Source organism: Pecten maximus, chromosome 2, assembly GCF_902652985.1.
Source record: "Pecten maximus chromosome 2, xPecMax1.1, whole genome shotgun sequence".
In the NCBI taxonomy this organism is placed as follows: Eukaryota; Metazoa; Mollusca; class Bivalvia; order Pectinida; family Pectinidae; genus Pecten; species Pecten maximus.
The window spans coordinates 15,539,952-15,566,470 of record NC_047016.1 but is presented as its reverse complement, the minus strand read 5'-3'; the positions used below and the strand labels follow the sequence as shown (position 1 = coordinate 15,566,470).

Sequence of the window (26,519 nt, the reverse complement as noted above, 5' to 3'; positions counted from 1 at the left end):
AAACGTTTCCTGTCTGAAAATCGCATGCGCGTGTTGATACGGAAGTGAGGAGCACATGTGGAGAATTGATCATGGATATTCTAGGAGGCGAAAACTTAGGGGTAAGACAATTACCATTTAATTACAAAAGTAGGTCTTTACGTTTTCATGAGTATAGTTAAATTGACACGCAAAACACATGACAGAAGGATACATATAGAGTTTATATATAGTGCATCCTGATCGTCCAAGCACTGCTACAGTACAGTACTGGTGTAAGCTTAGGCCTAATGCACACGTACACTGATATGGACTTATAACTTAAATATTTTATATATTAGTCCTTGGTGATACTTGGTAAGACGTATGTGGTCTCAAAGCTTAGCCAGCCTCACAAAGATAACTGTACTTAGACACACTATCAAATCATCTGAAAGAGAAAACATACACCAACACCACACATTATATAGCATAGGTTTAAGATCAAAGTAATGAAAGTATTGAAGCGCTTAACAACAGGGACATGTCTAGTCTTATATTCCAAAATAGCCAGACATATCTATAATCTAGTTTTTTTCTGCTATTTTTAATATAAGACTTGACATGCCTATGTGGCTAAACCTTTCCAAATTAAAGTTAAAGCAGCTGTTTTGTGATAATGGGTATGTGAAATAACTAGACTATTTTGATGTGATATCTTTATGTCATTTTAAAGTTAGTCTAGAGTTCTCTCATCAGTTGTAAAAATCACCATGACATGGTCTGTGGGACCCCTTATGTTGGACCTTTTAGATATAAAAATATTCCAAGTGTGCAAGTGTATACATGAAGTCATGAGAACTGAATTTGTTCATGTTAGGAGACTGCAGTAATCTTATCATGATCATTCCAGATTTTGTATATTGTCTCTGTCATGGACGGTACAGCCATTGTAAACATCATGATTGACCACTACGACCAACAGATGTGCTAATTTTGAAAGTTTTATCAAAGAAAATATTGGATTTCATCATGACATCACTGATCCACGATACACATTTTATATGAGAAGCATGTGTGATTTTGCATCTGACCAGGCTCTGTATCTATTACCATCAACAAAGCATAGTCCTAAAAGAAAGCAAACAATAATTCAAGTCTGTTAGCAAAGAGGGTTAAAGTTGTTTGTAAGCGACTTGCATTTATTTCATGGTGATAGATATTCTAGCGCAAACATTACACTAGCCAGAGCTTCGTGTGAATTTGAAAGCCGTGTCCAACAGGCGTCATTTTGATTGAGTGATCACGTGAACAGATGGATCATGTGATCGCTAAATTTAGCCAAATCTCATTAAATCTCGTGGAAAAAACTACCGAATTGTAAACAAAAATGGCGTTGGTCAAAATACTGAAGGGAATTACATGTACAAAATACAGGAATTTGGGCTCTCCTCTCGGGAGGAAATAAATGACTTGAAAATAAGGGAGATTTTGTCTCACGTCGGGAGGTAATGGCATGTATATCTCTACTCTTGATAAAAACTGTTGCAGATAAAAAAAAATTGCTGCAGCTGTCTGATGAAAGTTTGGCGACACAATTAAATGAAATTACCCAATTTTGCACACTAGTGAAGTTTCATAATAATCTTTCTCTGTATATTATGTCTTAATTTGTCTTTGACTAATGTGCATGCTATAAACCCCATTCCATTGCCATTCAGCTAGCACACATCAAACGAGATATAAGAAGATTTAACATCTCTTGACTATGAAACTGGCCTACTTGCATGTTACGTATCTTATGCATGTTCCATTTAAAGCATATATTGTAGTTATAACAATATCAATACATTGCAAACATAAACTTTTTCTTCATAACATATTCTATTTATTATGTATAAACATAGTCTGTCACTTGTAAAACCAAACCCCTCACGTGACAAAATCTTCAACTGGTTGAAGGTGGTCACTATATGGTAGAAGTGGTAGAAATGTATTATGTTAGCCCTTGTTCAAAAGCAGTAGCTCGAGAAAAAGTAATGAAAATAAAAATGGAAAAACAAAGGAAATTAATACATTAAAGTAAATTTATTGTGTTAGTTAATTTGCCTGTTTGCCATAACATTATTATCCAATCACAGAATTCGAACTTGTTGCATTACGTTGAAAATATTCTTTCTACGGTTTCTCCCACTTTTTACCTATCCCCTCATCTAACCCCCATCCACACTTCCATTGATTATCCTATCCACTGTCTGTGTATACCAGTACTCTTCTTCATCTTGATGCAGGAACAGCAGGTAAACTTGTCATGCGAGGCACATCAGGTGTTCGGATTACTGCAATTAAAGTACACTGTGTGTGGTGTATTGGTGTGTACATACTAAATGTATATGTTATGTTTCAGAACAATGACAGAATCAAAAAGAAAAACAAAGGTGGCAATGCAGTGACAGCAAATAGATATTTTGCTGTTCCATCGGAAGGGGTTGGAGAGTCTGATGTTAGTTCCAGTCAAGTATCCCAACAAAAACAGCAAAATGAAAAAATCACAGATAAGAAGGTAAACTATTTCCAGTACTGTAAATGTGTTAGTGTAAAGTTTGTTATTGTCAAGGGCTTCTGTCTCAGAATGATTTGCTGAAAGTAAAACTACAAATTCATGAAATGAACTATTGAAATTTTTTTTTTTTGTATTTAGATGATTCTTTAGATCAGAATAAAAAGTAAAAGAGATTCAGTGGTTTGAGATATGTACTTTTTGTATTAACTTCTTTGACGTTGAGTGCATGACTCTCCAGAATTAGTTTTGTGTTTGTGAGGATATAATGGTATCCCTTTGACATATTGTGACCCATTAGACTTGTGTTATAACTTCTGAAATTGCAAAATGTCCAGAGTGAACTGAAAGCCTCGAGATAATCAATGTCAACATGTTAATATTGGTTCATTTATTGTGGCATCATCAAAAGTTTCTTTTGTTTTTGTTCATCATTCCATTCATCTAATATTTGGTAGCTGAATTTAATAGGTTGACAGTGTTGAAATTGTATACATGTACAGCATTGTTTGACTCAATTTGAGTTCACAGACCCTTGGTGCCAGTTTACCGCAGGTTTTATTTGGCTCTATCAAATCAATTTCTCTCAAAGATATTTTGCATCATTTCAATGTTATAATTTTTGTGCTTTTCTCACTTATTACAATGTTGAAAGAGGTAAGTAAGTATGTTCAACATATTTTAGATAAGTTAAAGCTTTGTGTGTGAATACATTTGGTATAGACTGTAGGTACTTGGAAAATCATTACGTTTTCTTCTTAAAGAATTTTTCAGTATTCTATTGTAATTATATTTTTTCAGAAAGGGAAACATAAAGGAATGAAGGCAAATCCAAACATAGCAGATCCAGAAGGGGAAGTACAAGTTTTTGACTTGGGTTCAAGTAGAAAGCTATTTCTAGAAAAACAACGAGAACAGCGACATGGAAAGTCATACCAACGCAAAAAAGGAGGAGAATACAAAGACTTCAGAAAAAAGGTAGAATTGATGTATTTAAATGAAAGTTGATTTTATTTGTATCCCTGCCTATTAAAGAGTTTTGATGTTGATTTTGGTGTTTGATTACATCTTAATCAGTGAAACATGATGTTTTATAGTGAAAATAAAGTTGATTAATGTATCAATATGGGAATAATTCCATCAATTTGAAGCTATTGTGGCAATGTAATTTTGTACTTGTTTATAAAGTTGTTTGGTGCCCTTTAGGAGGACCCTTTCCCTGGTGAAGCTCCATTACCTGAAGACAGATTGAAAAAATATCAGAGAAGAAACCAAACTACCACAGTAAGTGTTGTCTCTCCATCTAAGATGTGAGAATGTTTTCTGTAATGCTAAGTTGAAATGAAAGTGAATACAGTGTAATTGCTTTTAAAAATAGGACAGCATCAAATACAAGTTCTGAAAACCTTAATTAGCATATAAAATTACATGTATGTACATTTTGGTTAAGATTTCAGGCAATTATGTTGAAGTGTTTTCCATTATTGAATTGTTTTACTGTGTAGAAGTGGGCCAGGTCAAAGTGGGCCAGGGGTGAGTTCCATAAGAGGGAGAAGAAGCTGGAAGCAGCTGTAAAACAGGCAGCCAGATCAGAATACCTGTTAACAGAAGAGGCAGGGTAAGACTATCACTGTGTGAAATATGGAAGGTTTTCTGTTTATAAAGGAAGTGTAAGGCTTTCTGTCTGAGTGGGGCAAGGTAATGATTAAGGTAATGATTTCCCCTGAATGAGGTAGGATGTCATGATATCCTGTGTGAGTAAGGAAAGGAAAGGCTTCACCTTAATGAGGAAGGGTAAGATGGGTTTTTTAGGGTCAGGATGACCTGTAGTCATTGTGCATAATTGTCATCTGAAAAAACACATTTGAAACTTCTTCTCCAGTTCCACTGGTGCCATTGAACTGGAAATCAGTGAAAATGTTAAGGAAGAGGAGCCAACAAAGTGCTGTTATTTTTCAGCCTCGTAAAAACTTTGACATGGCAGTCACGATAGCTATTTTATAACATGATTGCGCAATCATGGTTTTCCTGAACAACACCTATTTCAAGCTTCCTCTCATGTTCCACCAGTGGGATTCAGTTCAGACTTAGCTATTAGCTACAATGATCCTGAGATGGTCCTGATCAAGTGTTGTTAATTTTTGGTCCGTCAAAAATCCAAGGTTGCTGCTATGGCCGTCAGTGACACTATACTATGTTACTGAGTATGTATGCTACAACAGTACAAGGGTCTTTTAGAGTCAGATGACTGTTAAGGCCCACCATGGGCCTCTTGTTTGTGATGAAGGGAAGGCTTTGTCTTTGTGATGCAGTGTAAAATTTTGTCTTTGTAGGTTAAGGTTTCATCTTAGTGATGAAGGATAACATTTTGTCTCTGAGGAAGTGTAAGATTTTACATTAGACAGGGCTACTCTCTGATTTAGTCATGTCAGACCTCCCTATGTGTTTGAAGGAATTAAGCCCTTGACTCACTCAAATTGAGGATTCTAGGTTCATCAAGCAAGGACCACTGAAAAAATGATTTAGTTCTAGCAAACATTATGATTCCCATCGTCGGTAACCCACAGTCCTGACACTCATGGACAAAGACCGTGGGACGATTGGTACATTGTCGGTAACCCACGGTCCTGACACTCACAGAGACCGTGAGACGATTGGTACATCGTCGGTAACCCACGGTCCTGACACTCCCAGAGACCGTGAGACGATTGGTACATCGTCAGTAACCCACGGTCATGACACTCAGAGACCGTGAGACAATTGGTACATCGTCGGTAACCCACGGCCCTGACGCTCACAGAGACCGTGAGACGATTGGAACATCGTCGGTAACCCACGGCCCTGACGCTCACAGAGACCGTGAGACCATTGGTACATCGTCGGTAACCCATGGCCCTGACGCTCACAGAGACCGTGAGACGATTGGTACATCGTCGGTAACCCACGGTCCTGACGCTCACAGAGACCATGAGACAATTGGTACATCGTCGATAACCCACGGTCCTGACACTCACAGAGACCATGGGATGATTGGTACATCGTCGGTAACCCGCAGTTCTGATACTCATGGACAGAGACTGTGGGACGATTGGTCCATTGTCGGTAACCCTAGGTCCTGACACTCATGTACAGAGACCATGGGACGATTGGTACATCGTCGGTAACCCACGGTCCTGACACTCATGGACAGAGACTGTGGGACGATTGTTACAGAGAATCTTGTTCTGGCTCAAAAACCAATCAAATACCACCAAACATATAAAACTTCAGACCTGTTCTGTGTGAAACATATTTTGGCTATCCCCATCATAGGAGTCACTACCAAATCATGCAATACATGTGCTACTTATGGTCAATGACCAGTTTTAACGAACAAATCCAAATCTGTTGTAGCTACCTTGAAGGAGATGATGGCACACATACAACTGAAATATCACAGAGGGACATTGTAGAGGCAGTGGACATCATGAGTGCTCAGAAGGTGAACAATCAGTGGCAAATACAATTTGATGATGATTATTGTGCAAAGCTTAAATTCCATGTTTTTCTGCAAATTTCTACGTGAAAAGGATAATAGAAATAATGATTACAGAAATAGTATACATGTATGTACAGAATTTCTCTAGTAATAAAATCATTAAAACTTAGGATTATAATGAAGCCAATTTTGATTCCTCTAGTTAGTCTTTTTATGAAGACTATTTTGACAAATTTTGATTAAGATAATTTGTATCATAGAACTCTGTGTTTACAGTAAGTAAATATCTTACTATGAAAAGCTAGCATTGTTGAAAAATGAAATATTTGTCTTAATTAGGTTTTTAGTATTTCATTGAATGTATCAAATAAAAAGTTATGTGTTTGTCATATTTTTAGCATTTTGAATTGAGACTGAATGAATTTGGACCGTATCGCTCTCAGTACACAAGGAACGGACGGTTTTTGTTGATGGGTGGAGCTAAAGGCCACATAGCAGCCATTGATTGGCTGACGAAGAAATTATTGTGTGAAATCAATGTCATGGAAACAATTCATGATATCCAGTATGTATAAATAGCTATCAATCATACTTTGTTTTATGACAAATTTTATGTTCAGAACTTTTTTTTACAAGATGAATGATTACCTTACTTTAACTCTTTGAAACTCATTTCATTTGAAACATTGACTTTTGAAGTGATTTGGATATGTGAGAGGTTTATAGTTTGGAATACAGGTGCTTTGTAGTTTATGTTAAGTAATTCTCCTTTTGGGGGGCATGGGGGTCTAAACAGTAGGATGCTGAGCTACATTATCAGTAGTTAGAGTCCAGGCATGAACAATATGTTGTATCCTGTAACATTCTATGAGATACTTTACTCTGTTGAGTTCCAGTTGACTCAGTTGTAAATCAGTAGATGATGGGACAGTGTTTGAAATATCATTAGTGCCAAAATCTGTCTGTATGCTCCTCAGGGAGTTGAGAAAGACATTGGCTGGTTGCTAAAAGTCTGCTAACCACAAAGAACAATTTGAGATGGCTATACTGCGATGTAATGGTATTAAGAACTTAAATTATGTAAAATTAAATCATTATTGAAAACAAATTTTCATTAGAATTATAAAGTTTTGATTGTAAGTAAATGTATTTTATAGATATAAACATAATTGGTTTTCAGGTGGCTTCATCAGGAGACAATGTATGCTGTAGCTCAGAAACAATGGACATACATCTACGACAACCAGGGCATAGAGCTTCACTGTCTGAAGATGTTGGACAGTGCCTTACGACTAGAGTTCCTTCCCTTCCACTTCCTACTAGCCAGTTCAGTAAGAATGGCCTTTCTATTAGACGGAAAAATGTATTGTTAATGATTAAAAAATGAAACAGATACCTTTTGTTGCCAGACAATAAAATATTCCTGAGTAGGTAGGCTGATCATATGTCTAGTAATTGTGACAGGTTTAAGTCCATTGTATGTGAGAAAATTTCACTGATGATGATCATTACCAGATTTGAAGAGCAGGTATTTACTCTCAGGTATGTTTACAGGTGTAGAGACAAGAAAGAATAAACACTTTTTTTGAAATCTGTTTAACATTTTACAATTACTGTATGTAAAAAAGTGTTGCAAGATATTCTTAAAAATCATTCATCTTTCAAAATATGGTTAAATATGGTGCCTTTCTATATCTTTGTAGTTATCTGACAGTAACCGTTAGTAACATAATAGCTAAAAATTACACAATATATATTTTACACCTGAAGAGCTTGCTCTCAAAGCATGTGAAAGCGCTTGTGATTTTCTGGTTTGTGTTTTTTATTATCATTACTATATATATATATATGGATGTACAGGAGTACATCAGGAAATGCCATTGTAAACCACTTGTCATTATGAAATTTCTGTATGAATGTATTGATTTACATATTTCTATTTTTAGAGTTCAAAGGGATATTTGTCCTGGATTGATGTGTCAATAGGTGAAAAGGTTGCCGGTCATACGACTGGTTTAGGCAGATTGGATGTGATGTGTCAGAACCCAAGCAATGCAACATTGTGTTTAGGACATGCTGGGGGTAAGAAATATCTAACAATTTAATATCATGGGTTTTATTTGCCTCTGGTTGAATAAATTTACGAAAATATAATTTCACCTCTTCTTGATAGAAAGCAAGGTTACATGATTGAGTAAACAACTATTCAAGGGAATATACTACACAAGTTATGATCTGATATGATGCTGTTTGTGAAAATTGAACAAAAGCAACTATTTTACTTGATAGTTATGTTTGGATGGAAATCATACTCCTCAATTTATATAGAACTAGCTGGACCAATTAAAATAATTTGCTCAACCCTGATTATGTAACAACAGGTTTGCATTTTATTAGCCAGACAGTATGAAATATTTATATACATCATAAAATTGACCGAAAATAACGAAGTGATCAAAAGGCAATCCCAGCAGAAATTACCAGTGAACAGCATACAAACTTGTGTATCTACCCAGTCACACTTGTGTATCTACCCAGTCACACTTGTATATTTACCCAGTCACACTTGTGTATTTACCCAGTCACACTTATGTATTTACCCAGTCACACTTGTGTATTAACCGAGTCACACTTGTGTTTCTACCCAGTCACACTTGTGTATCTACCCAGTCACACTGGTGTATTTACCCAGTCACACTTGTGTATTAACCCAGTCACACTGGTGTATTTACCCAGTCACACTTGTGTATTTACCCAGTCACACTTGTGTATCTACCCAGTCACACTTGTGTATCTACCCAGTCACACTTGTGTATCTACCCAGTCACACTTGTGTATCTACCCAGTCACACTTGTGTATTTACCCAGTCACGCTTGTGTATTTACCCAGTCACACTTGTGTATTTACCCAGTCACACTTGTATATCTACCCAGTCACACTGGTGTATTTACCCAGTCACACTTGTGTATTAACCCAGTCACACTGGTGTATTTACCCAGTCACACTTGTGTATCTACCCAGTCACACTTGTGTATTACCCAGTCACACTTGTGTATTTACCGAGTCACACTTGTGTATCTACCCAGTCACACTTGTGTATTTACCCAGTCACACTTGTGTATCTACCCAGTCACACTTGTGTATCTACCCAGTCACACTTGTGTATTTACCCAGTCACACTTGTGTATTAACCCAGTCACACTTGTGTATTTACCCAGTCACACTTGTGTATTTACCCAGTCACACTTGTGTATCTACCCAGTCACACTTGTGTATCTACCCAGTCACACTTGTGTATTAACCCAGTCACACTTGTGTATCTACCCAGTCACACTTGTGTATTTACCGAGTCACACTTGTATATTTACCCAGTCACACTTGTGTATTAACCCAGTCACACTGGTGTATTTACCCAGTCACGCTTGTGTATCAACCCAGTCACACTTGTGTATCTACCCAGTCACACTGGTGTATTTACCCAGTCACACTTGTGTATTAACCCAGTCACACTGGTGTATTTACCCAGTCACACTTGTGTATCTACCCAGTCACACTTGTGTATTTACCCAGTCACACTTGTGTATCTACCCAGTCACACTTGTGTATCTACCCAGTCACACTTGTGTATTTACCCAGTCACACTTGTATATTTACCCAGTCACACTTGTGTATTTACCCAGTCACACTTGTGTATCTACCCAGTCACACTTGTGTATTACCCAGTCACACTTGTGTATCTACCCAGTCACACTTGTGTATCTACACAGTCACACTTGTGTATTTACCCAGTCACAATTGTGTTTCTACCCAGTCACACCTGTGTATCTACCCAGTCACGCTTGTGTATCTACCCAGTCACACTTGTGTATCTACCCAGTCACACTTGTGTATTTACCCAGTCACACTTGTGTATTAACCCAGTCACACTGGTGTATTTACCCAGTCACACTTGTGTATTTACCCAGTCACAATTGTGTTTCTACCCAGTCACGCTTGTGTTTCTACCCAGTCACAATTGTGTTTCTACCCAGTCACACCTGTGTATCTACCCAGTCACGCTTGTGTATTTACCCAGTCACACTGGTGTATTTACACAGTCACACTTGTGTATCAACCCAGTCACAATTGTGTATTAACCCAGTCACACTGGTGTATTTACCCAGTCACACTTGTGTATCTACCCAGTCACACTTGTGTATTAACCCAGTCACACTGGTGTATTTACCCAGTCACACTTGTGTATTAACCCAGTCACACTTGTGTATTTACCCAGTCACACTTGTGTATCTACCCAGTCACACTTGTGTATTTACCCAGTCACACTTGTGTTTCTACCCAGTCACGCTTGTGTATTTACACAGTCACACTTGTGTATTTACACAGTCACACTTGTGTATCAACCCAGTCACAATTGTGTTTCTACCCAGTCACGCTTGTGTATCTACCCAGTCACAATTGTGTTTCTACCCAGTCACACTTGTGTATTTACCCAGTCACACTTGTGTATCTACCCAGTCACACTGGTGTATCTACCCAGTCACAATTGTGTTTCTACCCAGTCACGCTTGTGTATCTACCCAGTCACAATTGTGTTTCTACCCAGTCACACTTGTGTATTTACCCAGTCACACTTGTGTATCTACCCAGTCACACTTGTGTATCTACCCAGTCACACTTGTGTATCTACCCAGTCACACTGGTGTATTTACCCAGTCACACTGGTGTATTAACCCAGTCACACTGGTGTATTTACCCAGTCACACTTGTGTATTAACCCAGTCACACTGGTGTATTTACCCAGTCACACTTGTGTATTAACCCAGTCACACTGGTGTATTTACCCAGTCACACTTGTGTATTAACCCAGTCACACTGGTGTATTTACCCAGTCACGCTTGTGTATCAACCCAGTCACACTTGTGTATCTACCCAGTCACACTGGTGTATTTACCCAGTCACACTTGTGTATTTACCCAGTCACACTTGTGTATTTACCCAGTCACACTTGTGTATTAACCCAGTCACACTGGTGTATTTACCCAGTCACACTTGTGTATTTACCCAGTCACACTGGTGTATTTACCAAGTCACACTTGTGTATCTACACAGTCACACTTGTGTATTAACCCAGTCACACTGGTGTATTTACCCAGTCACACGTATGTATTTACCCAGTCACACTTGTGTATCTACCCAGTCACACTTGTGTATCTACCCAGTCACACTTGTGTATTTTGCATACAATCTATGATCCAGTGAGACTCCAGTTCTGGTGTCTCCAGTGTGTTATATACAGGTGGTCTAATTCTATATTGACATGGAATAACTGATCACAGGAAAGTTGCTTAAAGTAGTTTTAAAAGTCATAAGAAAAAGTTTTTTAAAGTGCAGAGAACAGCCAGAAATGTTTTATCATGTGCAAATTATCCCTACAATTTTCTTGTCAGTCTTGACCAGTAATGGATGTTGAATATTTCCAGGAACTGTTACAATGTGGTCTCCAAATGTGAAGGAACCATTGGTGAAGATGCTTTGTCACAGGAATGGTGTCCGGTCTGTAGCTGTCGACCCTCAGGGAAAGTATGTTTTAAAATATTGTGCATGATTGTACACCGAATATTTTAGTCAGATTATACACCAAATATTTTAGTCTGATTATACACCGAATATTTTAGTCAGATTATACACTGAATATTTTAGTAAGATTATACACTGAATATTTTAGTAAGATTATACACCAAATATTTTAGTAAGATTATACACCGAATATTTTAGTCAGATTATACACCGAATATTTTAGTCTGATTATACACCGAATATTTTAGTCTGATTATACACCGAATATTTTAGTCTGATTATACACTGAATATTTTAGTCAGATTATACACTGAATATTTTAGTCTGATTATACACTGAATATTTTAGTCAGATTATACACTGAATATTTTAGTCTGATTATACACTGAATATTTTAGTCTGATTATACACTGAATATTTTAGTCAGATTATACACCGAATATTTTAGTCTGATTATACACTTAATATTTTAGTCAGATTATACACTGAATATTTTAGTAAGATTATAAACCGAATATTTTAGTCTGATTATACACCAAATATTTTAGTAAGATTATACACTGAATATTTTAGTCAGATTATACACCGAATATTTTAGTCTGATTATACACTGAATATTTTAGTCAGATTATACACTGAATATTTTAGTCTGATTATACACCGAATATTTTAGTCTGATTATACACTGAATATTTTAGTAAGATTATACACCAAATATTTTAGTCAGATTATACACCGAATATTTTAGTCTGATTATACACCGAATATTTTAGTCTGATTATACACCGAATATTTTAGTCAGATTATAAACCGAATATTTTAGTCTGATTATACACCGAATATTTTAGTCTGATTATACACTGAATATTTTAGTCAGATTATACACCGAATATTTTAGTCTGATTATACACCGAATATTTTAGTCTGATTATACACCGAATATTTTAGTCTGATTATACACTGAATATTTTAGTCAGATTATACACTGAATATTTTAGTCAGATTATACACTTAATATTTTAGTCAGATTATACACCGAATATTTCAGTCTGATTATACACCGAATATTTTAGTCTGATTATACACCGAATATTTTAGTCTGATTATACACTGAATATTTTAGTCTGATTATACACCGAATATTTTAGTCTGATTATACACTGAATATTTTAGTCAGATTATACACTGAATATTTTAGTCTGATTATACACCGAATATTTTAGTCAGATTATACACCGAATATTTTAGTCAGATTATACACCGAATATTTTAGTCAGATTATACACCGAATATTTTAGTCTGATTATACACTGAATATTTTAGTCAGATTATATACTGAATATTTTAGTCTGATTATACACTGAATATTTTAGTCTGATTCGTTTCATTTCTTCATTAGAGGCATACTGATAGCCTGTTGTTCTTGGGTGTTGAATTAGATTTAATGGCAATATTTTCTTCTAATAAAGCATAATTACTAGTCAGACTGCCTTCAGAAAATATAATGGTAAAATTATATATAAATCTGTATTATTTTGGTATGAAGGATAGAGATGATATTGCACCAGAGGGGTTACAATTGTGTTAAAACCTTGGGGTCTCTTAAGGGTCATTTTGTGACCTTGAGGGTAGATGTTCCAATTCTTAATGTCAAGGTATGTAGGAGTATTTTCCTCACTATTCATGACCATGCATTTCATAAGATATCCATCCATTTCCTGACCTAGTAGAAGACGAGACAGGAGGCCATTAATTTTCTGTTTTAACTGCTTGAACCATTTTATGCTAATCAGGTTTTTCGCTGTATTTATTCTAACTATCGGTCATTATTTTCAGATACATAGCAACATCAGGCATAGATAGAAAGTTGAAGATTTGGGATATCCGTACTTACAAGATGCTGCAGTCCTACCAAATTGGAATTGGAGCTAGCTCTTTAGCTTTCAGTCAAAGGGACATGCTTGCTGTCAGCAAGGGCAATATAGTTGAGGTAATGTGTGTTAAAAATTATATGTACGTTGAATTTATATGAATTTGTTTGAAAACCATTTGTTCATTAAAAGTTTCAAACCACTAAATACATCATTCTTGCAAACAATTGATGTTAACTTTGATAATGGGAGGGCTGGTTTTAGGACTAGATACAGTGCTAGTAGTGTTGTGACTGTCAACTAATTACAGAATATGTAGGACTTACCAATATAAAAATAAATGACACATACATACATAAAGGTTAGATTTATAAAAGTTGAAGATTATTTGAGTTTTGTACTTTACTTCACTTTTAGTGATAAATTTGAACTAAGTTATATTAATCTATATTATTACAGGTATACAAGGACTGCTGTAGACAGACAGTTACTTCCCCTTATATGTGTCATCAGCTCCCGGGATCAGTGTCAAATGTCCAGTTCTGTCCATTTGAGGATGTACTTGGTGTAGGTCATGAACGTGGCTTTGAAAGTCTGCTCATTCCAGGTATGTGTTTACTTTATTAAGTGCCAATTTTAAAGTATCAAGGCTAAATGCCTTTTGATATGTTCATTTTAGCATTTGAAATTGTTGTCTCTAGAATTTACTATACCCAGGTATACATTTGTTACTCAATATTTCGTCCTATTTCATTGAGCTAGTTAGGATAACATTTTAACAAGTTTGGTAAAACCATATCTTTATATTTTACAATTTTTTGTCACCCTACAGGTGCTGGTGAGCCAAACTTTGATGGCCTGGAGGCCAACCCTTTCCAGAGTAAAAAACAGAGACGCCAGGCCGAGGTCAAGATGTTGCTAGATAAGGTATACTATGCTGATGTATGAATTGTCAGTTCCCATACCTGATGGCCAATACAAGCAGGTATCTTCCTGCCTTTACTGGTCAGCTCCGCCTTGTAGATCTCTTCCTTCTATAACTGGTGAGCTTGATGTAGATCTCTCCCTTCTATAACTGGTCAGCTGGTGCAGGCCACTCCCTGCCATTACTGGTCAGCTCAGTACCGGCCTCTCCCTGCTGTAACTGGTCAGCTCAGTGCAGGCATCTCCCTGCTGTAACTGGTCAGCTCAGTGTAGGCCTCTCCCTGCTGTAACTGGTCAGCTCAGTGCAGGCATCTCCCTGCTATAACTGGTCAGCTCAGTACCGGCCTCTCCTTGCTATAACTGGTCAGCTCAGTGCAGACCTCTCCCTGCTATAACTGGTCAGCTCAGTGCAGACCTCTCCCTGCTATAACTGGTCAGCTCAGTGCAGGCATCTCCCTGCTATAACTGGTCAGCTCAGTACCGGCCTCTCCCTGCTGTAACTGGTCAGCTCAGTACCGGCCTCTCCTTGCTGTAACTGGTCAGCTCAGTACCGGCCTCTCCTTGCTGTAACTGGTCAGCTCAGTACCGGCCTCTCCCTGCTGTAACTGGTCAGCTCAGTACCGGCCTCTCCTTGCTGTAACTGGTCAGCTCAGTGCAGGCATCTCCCTGCTATAACTGGTCAGCTCAGTGCAGGTCTCTCCCTGCTATAACTGGTCAGCTTGGTGCAGGCCTCTCCCTGCTGTAACTGGTCAGCTCAGTACCGGCCTCTCCTTGCTGTAACTGGTCAGCTCAGTGCAGGCCTCTCCCTGCTATAACTGGTCAGCTTGGTGTAGGTCTCTCCCTGATATAACTGGTCAGCTTGGTGCAGGCTACTCCTTGCTATAACTGGTCAGCTCAGTGCAGGTCTCTCTCTGCCATTACTGGTCAGCTTGGTGTAGATCTCCCTGATATAACTGGTCAGCTCAGTGCAGGCCTCTCCTTGCTATAACTGGTCAGCTCAGTGCAGGCCTCTCCTTGCTATAACTGGTCAGCTCAGTGCAGGCCTCTCCCTGCTATAACTGGTCAGCTCAGTGCAGGCCTCTCCCTGCTATAATTGGTCAGCTCGGTTGTTTGTGTAAATGTCTCATTTGAGACAAAAGTGTGTTGTGAGATTATGATATTTTGTTTCTAATCAATCATCAGTTTCCTGTACAATCTATAAAGGCTTAAGTGTTATTATTATAGATGGTAGCTATGAATTGATTGGCATTAATAAACTGTTTACGTTATATTTGTATTATAATACCTACAATGAGTGTTTTATTTGAAATACAGATCCCAGCAGATATGATCAATCTGAATGACAAGATTGGGGAGATTGACATCAAAACTTTCAAGCAGAGGATTGAGGTGACGAGTAAGATCAAGGTATGGATGACAAAAATAATTACTCACAAAGACTTACAAAGTCTCAAGTGACCTATTCTAATTGCCTTTTGCCCGTCAATGAAATTTGGCAGGAAGCTTCAATGGCTAAAGGTCAACCAAAATGTGAATTATATGGTCCCCACCCCCAGGGGGCCGAGGGGCGGGGCTAAAAAGGGTCAAATTGACTAAAACTTCAAAAATCTTCTCCTCTACTCTCAGATATGGAGGAATCAAACACTCTTCATAGATGGAAGGGTCTTAAGGTGCTTTACCGAAATTGTGAATTTCATGACTCAAGGGTCTCAAGTTTGCCCCTGGGGAGGGGGTAAACTTTACTATAGTTTATATAGGGAAATCACATTTTTGACTTTTATTTGTTGGATTTGTAATGGAATTCAATCTGATCAGTTAACATTATCAGCATGGGTGGACAGATTAATGGTATGCACATGTTGGTCCTTACTGACCCCCAGGGGCTGATGGGCGGGGCTAAAAAGGGTCAAATTGACTGAAATTTCAAAAATCTTCTTCTCTACTCTCAGATATGATAGAATCAAACACTGTTCATAGATGACTGATGGGCGGGGCCAAATTAACTGAAATATATTTCAAATCTCAGGTGACCGTTAAGGACCATGGGCCTCTTGTTAATATAGTTACCATAGTTACAGTACCAGCTTACAAAAAACTGTTGGGTACAAGTGTTTGAAAGAACGTGGAAAAACGTTCCTGTCAAGTGCCTTTTAAAACCCAGGTCCCCATCTGTGATATTCCAAAGTTCTACCAACTGTGCCAAAGAAGCATGTTTAACTATAGAATAGAATACAGTGACAAGTATTAGAGTCACAGTGTGCATGCCATGAAAAAATCATTGACAGTAAACTACTGGGGTTTAACATTCAAAACATTTGTGCTCTGCCATTTCTATATATAAAATAATTCCATAATTCATCATTAAAAGCAATTACAATTAAACCTTTTCAGTCCTTGAAGCCAGAATTGATGGATTACACTCCCAAGTACAAGATGAAAGGAAAGAATAAAGGAAGGAAGAGAGAACAGCGAAAGAAGGGTGTGGTTGAGGAACAACAGAGGGAGGCAATCCGACAAGAAATGAAAAAGAAAACGGAAAAAGCACGCAGTAAAAAGCATACGCAACACAGAGATTCAACAGCAGGGGATGTGCTGAAAAGATTTGAAAGAACACAGTCATGATAATATTATACAGTTTATATTAAATGTTTGTTGTAAAAGTTGAGTTTTATCATGTTCTGTTTACACATAGAGGTTGGTGATCAGATTAGCAGGTTTTCATGTGTTGAAATTGTTTTAAAATGAACTTGTGAAAGCTTGGTAAGAGATTATTTTGAATTCTGATATTCTAGTGCCATTAAAATAACAAGAAGATGTTACATTTATTAGTTCCCTACTGGCCCTACCGGTGAAACCAAAGGGACTATAGGTTTTCTCTCCATCCGTTTGCCAGTCAATCCACTCAGTTTTCCACTCTTTTCTCAGTCATGGTATGTTGGTATGTAACTTCAGTACAAGTATTTACAGATCAAGATCGAGCTTCAGGGGTTTTGGATCAAGGTCAAGGATACTATTTTTAGCGGTAGGGGACATGTATAGCAATACCCAGCATGCTTTTTTAAACCAGTTCATATTTAAGATACAGCTACATGTATTCTATTAAAAGATAAAGCCATGTGTATCCTATTATAAGATACAGCCACGTGTATTCTATTATTAGATACAGCCACGTGTATTCTATTACCTATTATTAGATACAGCCACATGTATCCTATGAAATCTTTATCACATTTTGAATCATATGGTAATGAAGAACAAGCAATTCCCACTTTTACCTGTCAGATAACCATATTAACAATTCAGCAAATTAGAATCCACCATTAATATTTGGGGGATCAACAATGTTGCTCTTATCAAGGACATCAATCTCAATGGGAAACATCTCATATAGTGATGGACAATTCTGCTGAACTCGCCTCTGATTTTATAAAGAACAAGAGGCCCATGGGGCCTGTATCGCTCACCTGGTTGGATTAGGCCAAATGTCAAAATAATGTTCATATTCAATTTGTTTTATTTGTAAATCTCTAACAATGCTATATATGGTTATAGTGTGGTAATCCGAACTGCTTTAAAGATTAATGAAGTCCAGACTCTCTAAGGTCTGAAAGACCTCAAGAATTGCTTTTAGAACATGCATTCATCACTTTATGACTAGTAGCGATTCAAAGGAATTACCTCTATTTCACCTATTGGGCCACGCCCCTTTGGCCCCTTGGGGGGTCAGAGTCACCATTTATGCAAAATCTGTTCCCCTTCCCCCAAGGATGTTTCTGACCAAATTGGGTTCAAATCCATTCATAACTTTATAACAAGTAGCAATTTAAAGGAATTACCTCTATTTCCCCTATTGGGCCCCGCCCCTTTGGCCCCTCTGGGTTCAGAGGTACCATTTACGCAAAATCTGTTCTTCTTCCCCCAAGGATGTTTCTGATTAAATTGGGTTAAAATCCATTCATAACTTTATGACTAGTAGCGATTTAAAGGAATTACCTCTATTTCCCCTATTGGGCCCCGCCCCTTTGGCCCCTTTGGGGTCAGAGTCACCATTTATGCAAAATCTGTTCCCCTTCCCCCAAGGATGTTTCTGACCAAATTGGTTTCAAATCCAGTCATAACTTAATAACAAGTAGCGATTTAAAGGAATTACCTCTATTTCACCTATTGGGCCCCGCCCCTTTGGGGTCAGAGTCACCATTTATGCAAAATCTGTTCTTCTTCCCCCAAGGATGTTTCTGACCAAATTGGGTTCAAATCCATTCATAACTTTATGACTAGTAGCGATTCAAAGGAATTACCTCTATTTCCCCTATTGGGCCCCGCCCTTTTGGTCCCTAGGGGGTCAGAGTCACCATTTATGCAAAATCTGTTCCCCTTCCCCCAAGGATGTTTCTGACCAAATTGGGTTCAAATCCATTCATAACTTAATAACTAGTAGCGATTTAAAGGAATTACCTCTATTTCCCCTATTGGGCCTCGCCCTTTTGGCCCCTCAGGGGTCAGAGTCACCATTTATGCAAAATCTGTTCCCCTTCCCCCAAGGATGTTTCTGACCAAATTGGGTTCAAATCCATTCCTAACTTTATGACTAGTAGCGATTTAAAGGAATTACCTCTATTTCCCATATTGGGCCCCGCCCCTTTGGCCCCTTTGGGGTCAGAGTCACCATTTATGCAAAATCTGTTCCCCTTCCCCCAAGGATGTTTCTGACCAAATTGGGTTCAAATCCATTCATAACTTAATAACTAGTAGCGATTTAAAGGAATTACCTGTATTTCCCCTATTGGGCCTCGCCCTTTTGGCCCCTCAGGGGTCAGAGTCACCATTTATGCAAAATCTGTTCCCCTTCCCCCAAGGATGTTTCTGACCAAATTGGGTTCAAATCCATTCATAACTTTATGACCAGTAGCGATTTAAAGGAATTACCTCTATTTTCCCTATTGGGCCCCGCCCTTTTGGCCCCTAGGGGGTCAGAGTCACCATTTATGCAAAATTTGTTCCCCTTCCCCCAAGGATGTTTCTGACCAAATTGGGTTCAAATCCATTGCTAACTTTATGACTAGTAGCGATTTAAAGGAATTACCTCTATTTCCCATATTGGGCCCCGCCCCTTTGGCCCCTCCAGGGTCAGAGCTACCATTTATGCAAAATCTGTTCCCCTTCCCCCAAGGATGTTTCTGACCAAATTGGGTTCAAATCCATTCATAACTTTATGACTAGTAGCGATTTAAAGGAATTACCTCTATTTCCCCTATTGGGCCCCGCCCCTTTGGCCCCTCGGGGGTCAGTCACCATTTATGCAAAATCTGTTCCCCTTCTGCCAAGGATGTTTCTGGCCAAATTTGGTCAAAATCCAATAAGAACATTTTGACTAGTAGCAATTTGAAGCAAATGTTGACGGACGACGGACGGACGACAGACGCTGCGCCATGACATAAGCTCACCGGACCTTCGGTCCAGGTGAGCTAAATACCTCAGCTCGAAGTTGGATGTTTATGTTAACATGCAATACATACAAAAAACGTGAACATTGCTTAATTTATTTAATATACACAAATGCAAAAACTCCTCAGTACAGTTTTTGTAAGCTTTGACAGCACTAATTATATTGCACATACTCATTAATAAGTAAATTTTCAATCTTAATTGGGTGGGTGAACTAACATGCTTTCAACTATAGATATTGTAATTGCCAGAAATCACAGGAAGTCATTGCCTAGAAATAGACTTGGAATAAATGTAGGGTACATGTATCAACAAATTTCACTGAAAATAATACTATGTTTAAATAATTAAATAATGTCATTGTGGTGATGAATTATATAATTATAACACTTCAATACCAGCTTTGATGAAAATCACACAATTCCATTTGTCCAAATTTTCAACCAATTAGATGTTTCAGACTGGTTGCTTGAAAATACCTCTCTTGCAGTTAATTTTGCCGTCTTTAAATCTGCTATCTAAATTATCTGCAATTTCAAATACGATAGTCAGTAGATTTTATAAAATATCTGGTTGAATGTATGTCAAAATCAAGGAATATGAAGCTGTTTTTGCCAGCAACCTCATTTAATGAGAATACTGAGGGCTTTTGCGAGAATAAATATGGTACTCGTGATTTACACAAGGGGAGGGGAGGGGGTTGCTTGGCTTATGCGAGAACTAATTACCAATGATATACACTTTTCAGATCAAAACCTGTACTAATGAAAAGTTTCATTAGAATCAGATCAATATTCTCCAATTGAATGTAAGGAACTATGATTCTATTTTAAGCAACAGCTCATATGATACATTTTTGTACCTACCTTTGACCTACGGAAATGAAGAGCTACCCGATGTGACTCAAGTCTTGGCACAAGCAACCAGTGTAGTTAACATATGGTCATGGTGAGCTCATATAAAAAATTTGTGACCTTTGAACCACCAAGCCCCCAATGCGATCCCTTGCATCACTACAGAAGGTGTCCACATAAGTATTGTGTGTACCAAGCATACATTGTAATAAGTTAGAAGTTGAAAGACAGTTGGCAGAAAAACACCCTTCCACAGGCCTTTGCTTCTGGGTATCATTAAGTGAAAAAAAAAAAAAAAAAATCAAACCCTACTCATACTATAACAAGGCGTAACACTTGAAGATCTATGAATCGTCGATACATAGATTTTGAAAGGTGGTCTTGATTGGTCGACAATTATAGTATTGTGTATAGAGTTGTCAACCAATCAGACTGCCCCTACATACCACTCTTAAAGTATACAGATTACTCCCATTCCACAGTCAATGCATCGTCGGCTTTTATGATTGCTTTTGATCCATCTTCTCATCTTTAAAATATTGTCACATGACAAAGGAATAACATGCATTGATATTGAAGGATTCTAAACCAAGGTACCTTACTGACGTTTACGTGCATTTGGTGGTTTAAACGAATTGAACTTAAATTCAAAGGGAATCGTAGCTCACCCCACTTCTGGTTTTTTGAGAGTTACACCTTGTAGTAGGGCTAATACATCTTTCTATTAATACTAACCAGAAGCAGACACCTGTGCACACACACACACACACACTTCAGTTGTGGATATATATTATAGCACCTTAATTAAATGTACATATCACAGTAATTTTAATGGTTTCAGTAGAGATCCTCCTCACTAAACCAATTTGTATACCTATCAGGTGATAGACCTAGGGAACATGTTACATCTATGTCAGGGGGTAGTCTTGATACAGGATAATAACATCAATATGTATAGCTTAATGCTGAATATTAATGTGGAAGTTTGTTTATTCCACAAAACAGACTGCAAATACAATTCTATACATTTCATTATTTACCCCATGTTAAAGCTGACAAATAATGTATATGTTAGTTATGATAATTTTATGTATAATGGTGAAGCTACTAACTCAGACATTCTGTTGTCTATCAAGTACCAAATTCATCAAAGTATCCGGGTTTACACTAATTTGGCTGGAGATATCTGCTAGTTCCTGGACAACACCATCTCCTGCATCATTTATGCGCTGTTGAATTGATGCAAAAAATGACCCAGCATCTTCCTCTATCTGACCAAGATTATTGTAATTGGCATCAATATCATAAATGCGAACTTTCCCTGATGTGTTGTCCCCAATCACAAGCCTATCAGTATTATCAATGGTTATACAGCTTGGATCTCCTGATAATTCTTCATCATTTGTCAGAACAAACCCTAGAAGTTTGGCTGAGGAATTCAGCACATGTATCATCCCTGATGCATCATCATACACAAACACATTTCCCTTAGAATCACAAGTCAGTGATTTTGGTCTAAAACCCCTGTACCTTGGGTTGGAAAATCCACCTCCACGATTTCTAGTAGGAAATCCATTAGGACGGGTATAAATCAGGGGAAATAAACCCTCTCTCAGGAAGAATACACATTGTCGTTTTTCATCCACAATACAAATGTGTCCATGTTTAAGATTGCTGGCAAGGGAGGTAATTGGGCCAAATGCCATACCCTGCTGGTCACACTCTATAGTGTTGATAATAGAACCCTGAGTGTTGTACACAAGGATGACATTCTGTCGTTGATCAGAGGTCAGGTTTACAGCACTCACAAATAGAAACCCTGATGGTAGCATGAGAATACGCTGTGGGCTGAGACTGTCTACTGCACTCACATATTCCCTAATCTGTGACTCTGTATAGCACATCACAGAGTGATAGTTTTCTATTATCATAAGTAGTGAACCATCTTTGTGTAATGCAATGTCCAACAATATTCCATCTACAAACTTTCGATCAAGTTCTAGGCCTTTGGAATCATACTTTATAATGAACGGTCCCTTTCCTACAAGGATCCACAGTTTGTTATCCTCTGTCACCACAATACGTGAGATTCTTGTTTGCTGTTCCTGTTGCTGTTCACACTGAAATGAATGTACCATGCTTCCAGTTAAGATGCTCTGAGCCCTGCCCTGGAGCTGCATCATGAGGTTATGCATAGTGTTGCGATGAGAGCCATCTAAATTCAAACCGTCACTGTATTCATCTTCCTGTTGAAATCCTCTGACCTCATTCTCGGGGTGTCTATGGTTCTTATAGCAGGGAGCACACATTTGCCCATTACAATATGAACATCTTCCAGATTTCTTTTGAAAATCTGATAAAATAATTTCACATACATGGCATGTAATGGAGTGCTCTGATGACGTGGAAACAAAATAGTTCGGCATAAACTTTCCTACACCTCCTTCTGGAACTTGATGCTGTTTCCTACATATCGGACACACAAGAACATCTGATCTATATCCAGATGCTATCATTTTCTCTAGACATTCCTGGCACATTGTGTGACTGCATGGTAAAATCTTTGGGTTTTTATATGTATCCATACAGATGGTACACACCTCTGGTTCGGACATGACTGTCTGCAATCACCGGCGCCTTATATATGTGCCTATAAATAAAAATATGCAGATTAATCTATATGCCTGACAATGTTTGGTTTATATGCAACTTTCAACAGGAAATCAATCAATATCATACAAACACCACCTATACAAATTCAGCATCCAATTTGAGCTTGTGACTAGGAATGGTTAAAATTCATATATTAAGAATAAGTGTTTAAATTTTTACTTGTCACTTCGAGAGTTTGGCAGTTTGAAAGATTCCTACTGTCCATCTGTATTGGATTGAATTTTGGTCAACTGTAACAGAGACTTTTACAAGAGCATGTCTTCAGACTTGACTTTGAATTTTAAAGATTGACAGACTGCAGTTGAAAACGCTAGGTCAATTCATCAATAATCTATACCAGTCATTTTTTAAAAATTGAACAACTCTTGGATGCCAGACCACAAACTTCACACCGAGTTTGGTTTGGACATGTAATTATATGCATATAATTTATAAGTGATTACTCCAGCAACGTTAAGAGGTTTACACAGTGAGAAACTTAGGAGGGGCGCCATGTAACAAAAAAAAATGGCCAAATACCTTTAGCTAGTTGAACGAAGTAAAAAGTGATCAGATAAATTCAATAATGTTTAATCAAATTTTCCTCTTAATGGTTAACAATTCCATCAGAAATGACGATTACATCAGCTTTAACGTTGATCTGTTGGAGGAATTGCAGGGGCGCGAGAAGGGTGATATGTGCCTTGAAGTGCATTGTACTGCTGCTACAGGAAGGAGGTTCCACTGTGTTATTGTGTGTGTTCTTTGTAGCGGAGATATGTCTGAATGGGTGCATGTGTAGCAGGACTGGGTCGATCATCGGTGACAAGGTAGCTCAATTTGGTAGAGAATCCGGCTAGTGTTCGGAAGTCCCGGGTTCGAACCACGGTCTGGCCGCTACATTTTCTCCTCTCCTGTTACACAATTGGCGCCCAAATAAAATACCCACGGTGGTTGTATAAGTGTAACAGAAGAGGAGAAAATGTAGCAGCCAAACCGGGGTTCGAAACTGGGACCCTCCAAAGTATAGACGAACACTCTACCACTGATCTACCTGGTCACCAATGATCGACCCAGTCCAGTTCCGCTATATTCCTTCCTCCTTTTTTTCAGGTCTTCGCCCCAAAGTTTTGATATCCCCCTGCTAAGCATACTCCTAATGCTTTAAACATGGGTAGGCAAGCTCGCCAATTATGTAACAGGAGAGGAGAAAATGTAGCAGCCAGACCGGCTACATAAGGGTCTCGTGTGTCTTCGAGGGCGAAGACTGGGAAAAAAAGAAGGAGGTGTGTAGCGGGACTGGACTGGGTCCATCATTTTTTACCAGCTAGCTCAATATTGGTAGGGAATCCGGCTAGTGTTCGGAGGTCCCGGGTTCGAACCCCGGTCTGGCCGCTACATTTTCTCCTCTCCTGTTATATACATGTCTAGTTCTGGGGTTATTCCAACAATGTTAAAGGTTTTACATGGTCTACTGGGATGAGAATGATTGTGTAATCAACAGCTATTATTTGATGTATTATTTTGTTGTGAATTTTTTGTATATGATGCTGTCGTCTGCCAGTGTACGTTGTGTATATTCATGACGTAATAATTATAATAGGTATTTTGACAGACGAGGCGCCTGGGATTATATGGAGAACATTCATAAGAGTGTCATCTATTATTTGATTACACTAACTGTCCATCAATATATTGACCTTGTCGAAACTTACCCGATAACTGGTGCCATGTCAGGGAGATACCACGGATGCTTCCCAGATCATGAGGAGAGATGATCAGGCACCAAACAATTTTAGTGGTTAAAGAATAGTTATTATGAAAAAGTATGACAGCGTAATATCACAGAACAATTTTTTTTCTGTATGCTAACCTTATCAACAGTGTCATTAATTTCAAAATCGTCTACCAGGCCTACATTTGATCTTATTTTGCGTCGCCCTATCACTCTTTCGAGGTAAGGTTTTCCGGGAATGGAGACTGGGAATCCCCAACTACAATCGGAACCCCTCGTCATGTTCGCAGACGGAGGCGAGGTGTTCCGATTGTCCCCAACTATAATAGTATATTTACATTTGGATGGCAAAGCCATGATATAAACAAACTAAACAAATTTGCAGTCTATGAGTCTATAAACCACAAGACGGTTGTCGTCTTTTGCAATCCGGATAGGACTAAAATAAATGTCTATGACTTAATTATTACATGTGAGTCTTAAGAGAAAGAAGATTGCAGTGAAAAAACTCACGGGTGAAAAACATAGATAAACATATCTGAAAAGGTTATAAACTTTATTGAACTGTACTGAATTCGAATTATACAGACGTTCCATCTCAAAAACATTTCGCACACAATTTTCCAACATAACTTAGTCTCCGTCTGCAAACCTTTGCTTATCCCGGATAACGTTTTTTTGAAGTAGTTAGTAGTTTCAAATTATGTTGTTATGTTTACGTGTAGTTGTCCCTATATTTATCACAGGAATGCATCATTTACATATTTCAATCAGTTTTGATTCATAGCTATATTAATTTCCCATTGTTTGTATCCATAATCAGGGGCCGATAATCAGAGACTTGTATATATCCGGTATATTCTATGAAAAAAAATCCGAAAATGGCGCGAAAAATGTGACCATTGACGTTGCGTATTGATTTCTGAAAATTAATCCCTTATTAGATGACTTAAATTGTACGTAACGCATGTTAAAATCAATTTCGAAATTTAATTATAAGCGTTGATGTCATATTTTTTTTTTAGTTTCATAGGGGTATGAATAAAATTTGTTTGGAAACTTCTGTAAGAATCTTTTTACGCGAATTCATACCATACCTCAATGAAACTAAAAAAATGATATCAGTGAGTAACACATGGTTAATACTGTCGATTACCATTGTTATTCCGAGAAGTATACCAAACTTATCACCATTAGCTACGAGTCGCCCTGTCACTGAGCTGATCCCTGGCAGCTCCGAGGTAAATAGCCACTGCCCACGTCACTGCTCACAAATTCCCGATCAGCTGCAGGTTTTACTAGAGTAGCCTTCTCAGGCGACCTCTTATTCAGGAGTTTCTGGTTTTCCCAATTAAACCGTTCACTTACCGGTACTGTATATATGCAAATGAACGCAACGTACAATATAACAACCAGAATAGCATTGCAGGCGACCTCTTATGCATGAGCTTCTGGTATACAATG

At 38.0% G+C, this 26,519-nt stretch overlaps 2 protein-coding genes across 3 annotated transcripts; one reads left to right on the top strand and one right to left on the bottom strand.

Moving 5' to 3' along the window:
* Window positions 1-29: 29 nt before the first annotated feature.
* Window positions 30-17,034, top strand: LOC117319275 (WD repeat-containing protein 46-like). Its single transcript, XM_033874110.1, has 15 exons — window positions 30-101; window positions 2,366-2,521; window positions 3,320-3,496; window positions 3,725-3,802; window positions 4,024-4,136; window positions 5,912-5,999; window positions 6,395-6,561; window positions 7,177-7,327; window positions 7,943-8,078; window positions 11,478-11,577; window positions 13,411-13,564; window positions 13,905-14,052; window positions 14,278-14,372; window positions 15,684-15,776; window positions 16,761-17,034. Exons 1-15 carry the CDS (start codon window positions 72-74, stop codon window positions 16,989-16,991), a joined length of 1,917 nt encoding a protein of 638 aa, XP_033730001.1. The 5' UTR covers window positions 30-71; the 3' UTR covers window positions 16,992-17,034.
* A 2,861-nt stretch (window positions 17,035-19,895) lies between these two features.
* On the bottom strand, window positions 19,896-25,332 carry LOC117319265. Of its 2 annotated transcripts, none has more exons than XM_033874101.1 (2): window positions 25,036-25,332; window positions 19,896-23,318 (listed from the first exon to the last, which is right to left on the bottom strand). In XM_033874101.1, the coding sequence occupies exon 2, from the start codon at window positions 23,281-23,283 to the stop codon at window positions 21,781-21,783; it is 1,503 nt and encodes a 500-aa protein (XP_033729992.1). In that variant the 5' UTR covers window positions 23,284-23,318; window positions 25,036-25,332; the 3' UTR covers window positions 19,896-21,780. The 2 variants fall into 2 exon arrangements, with proteins under 2 accessions (XP_033729992.1, XP_033729998.1); XM_033874107.1 differs by having other exon boundaries at window positions 25,194-25,332.
* Window positions 25,333-26,519: the final 1,187 nt, after the last annotated feature.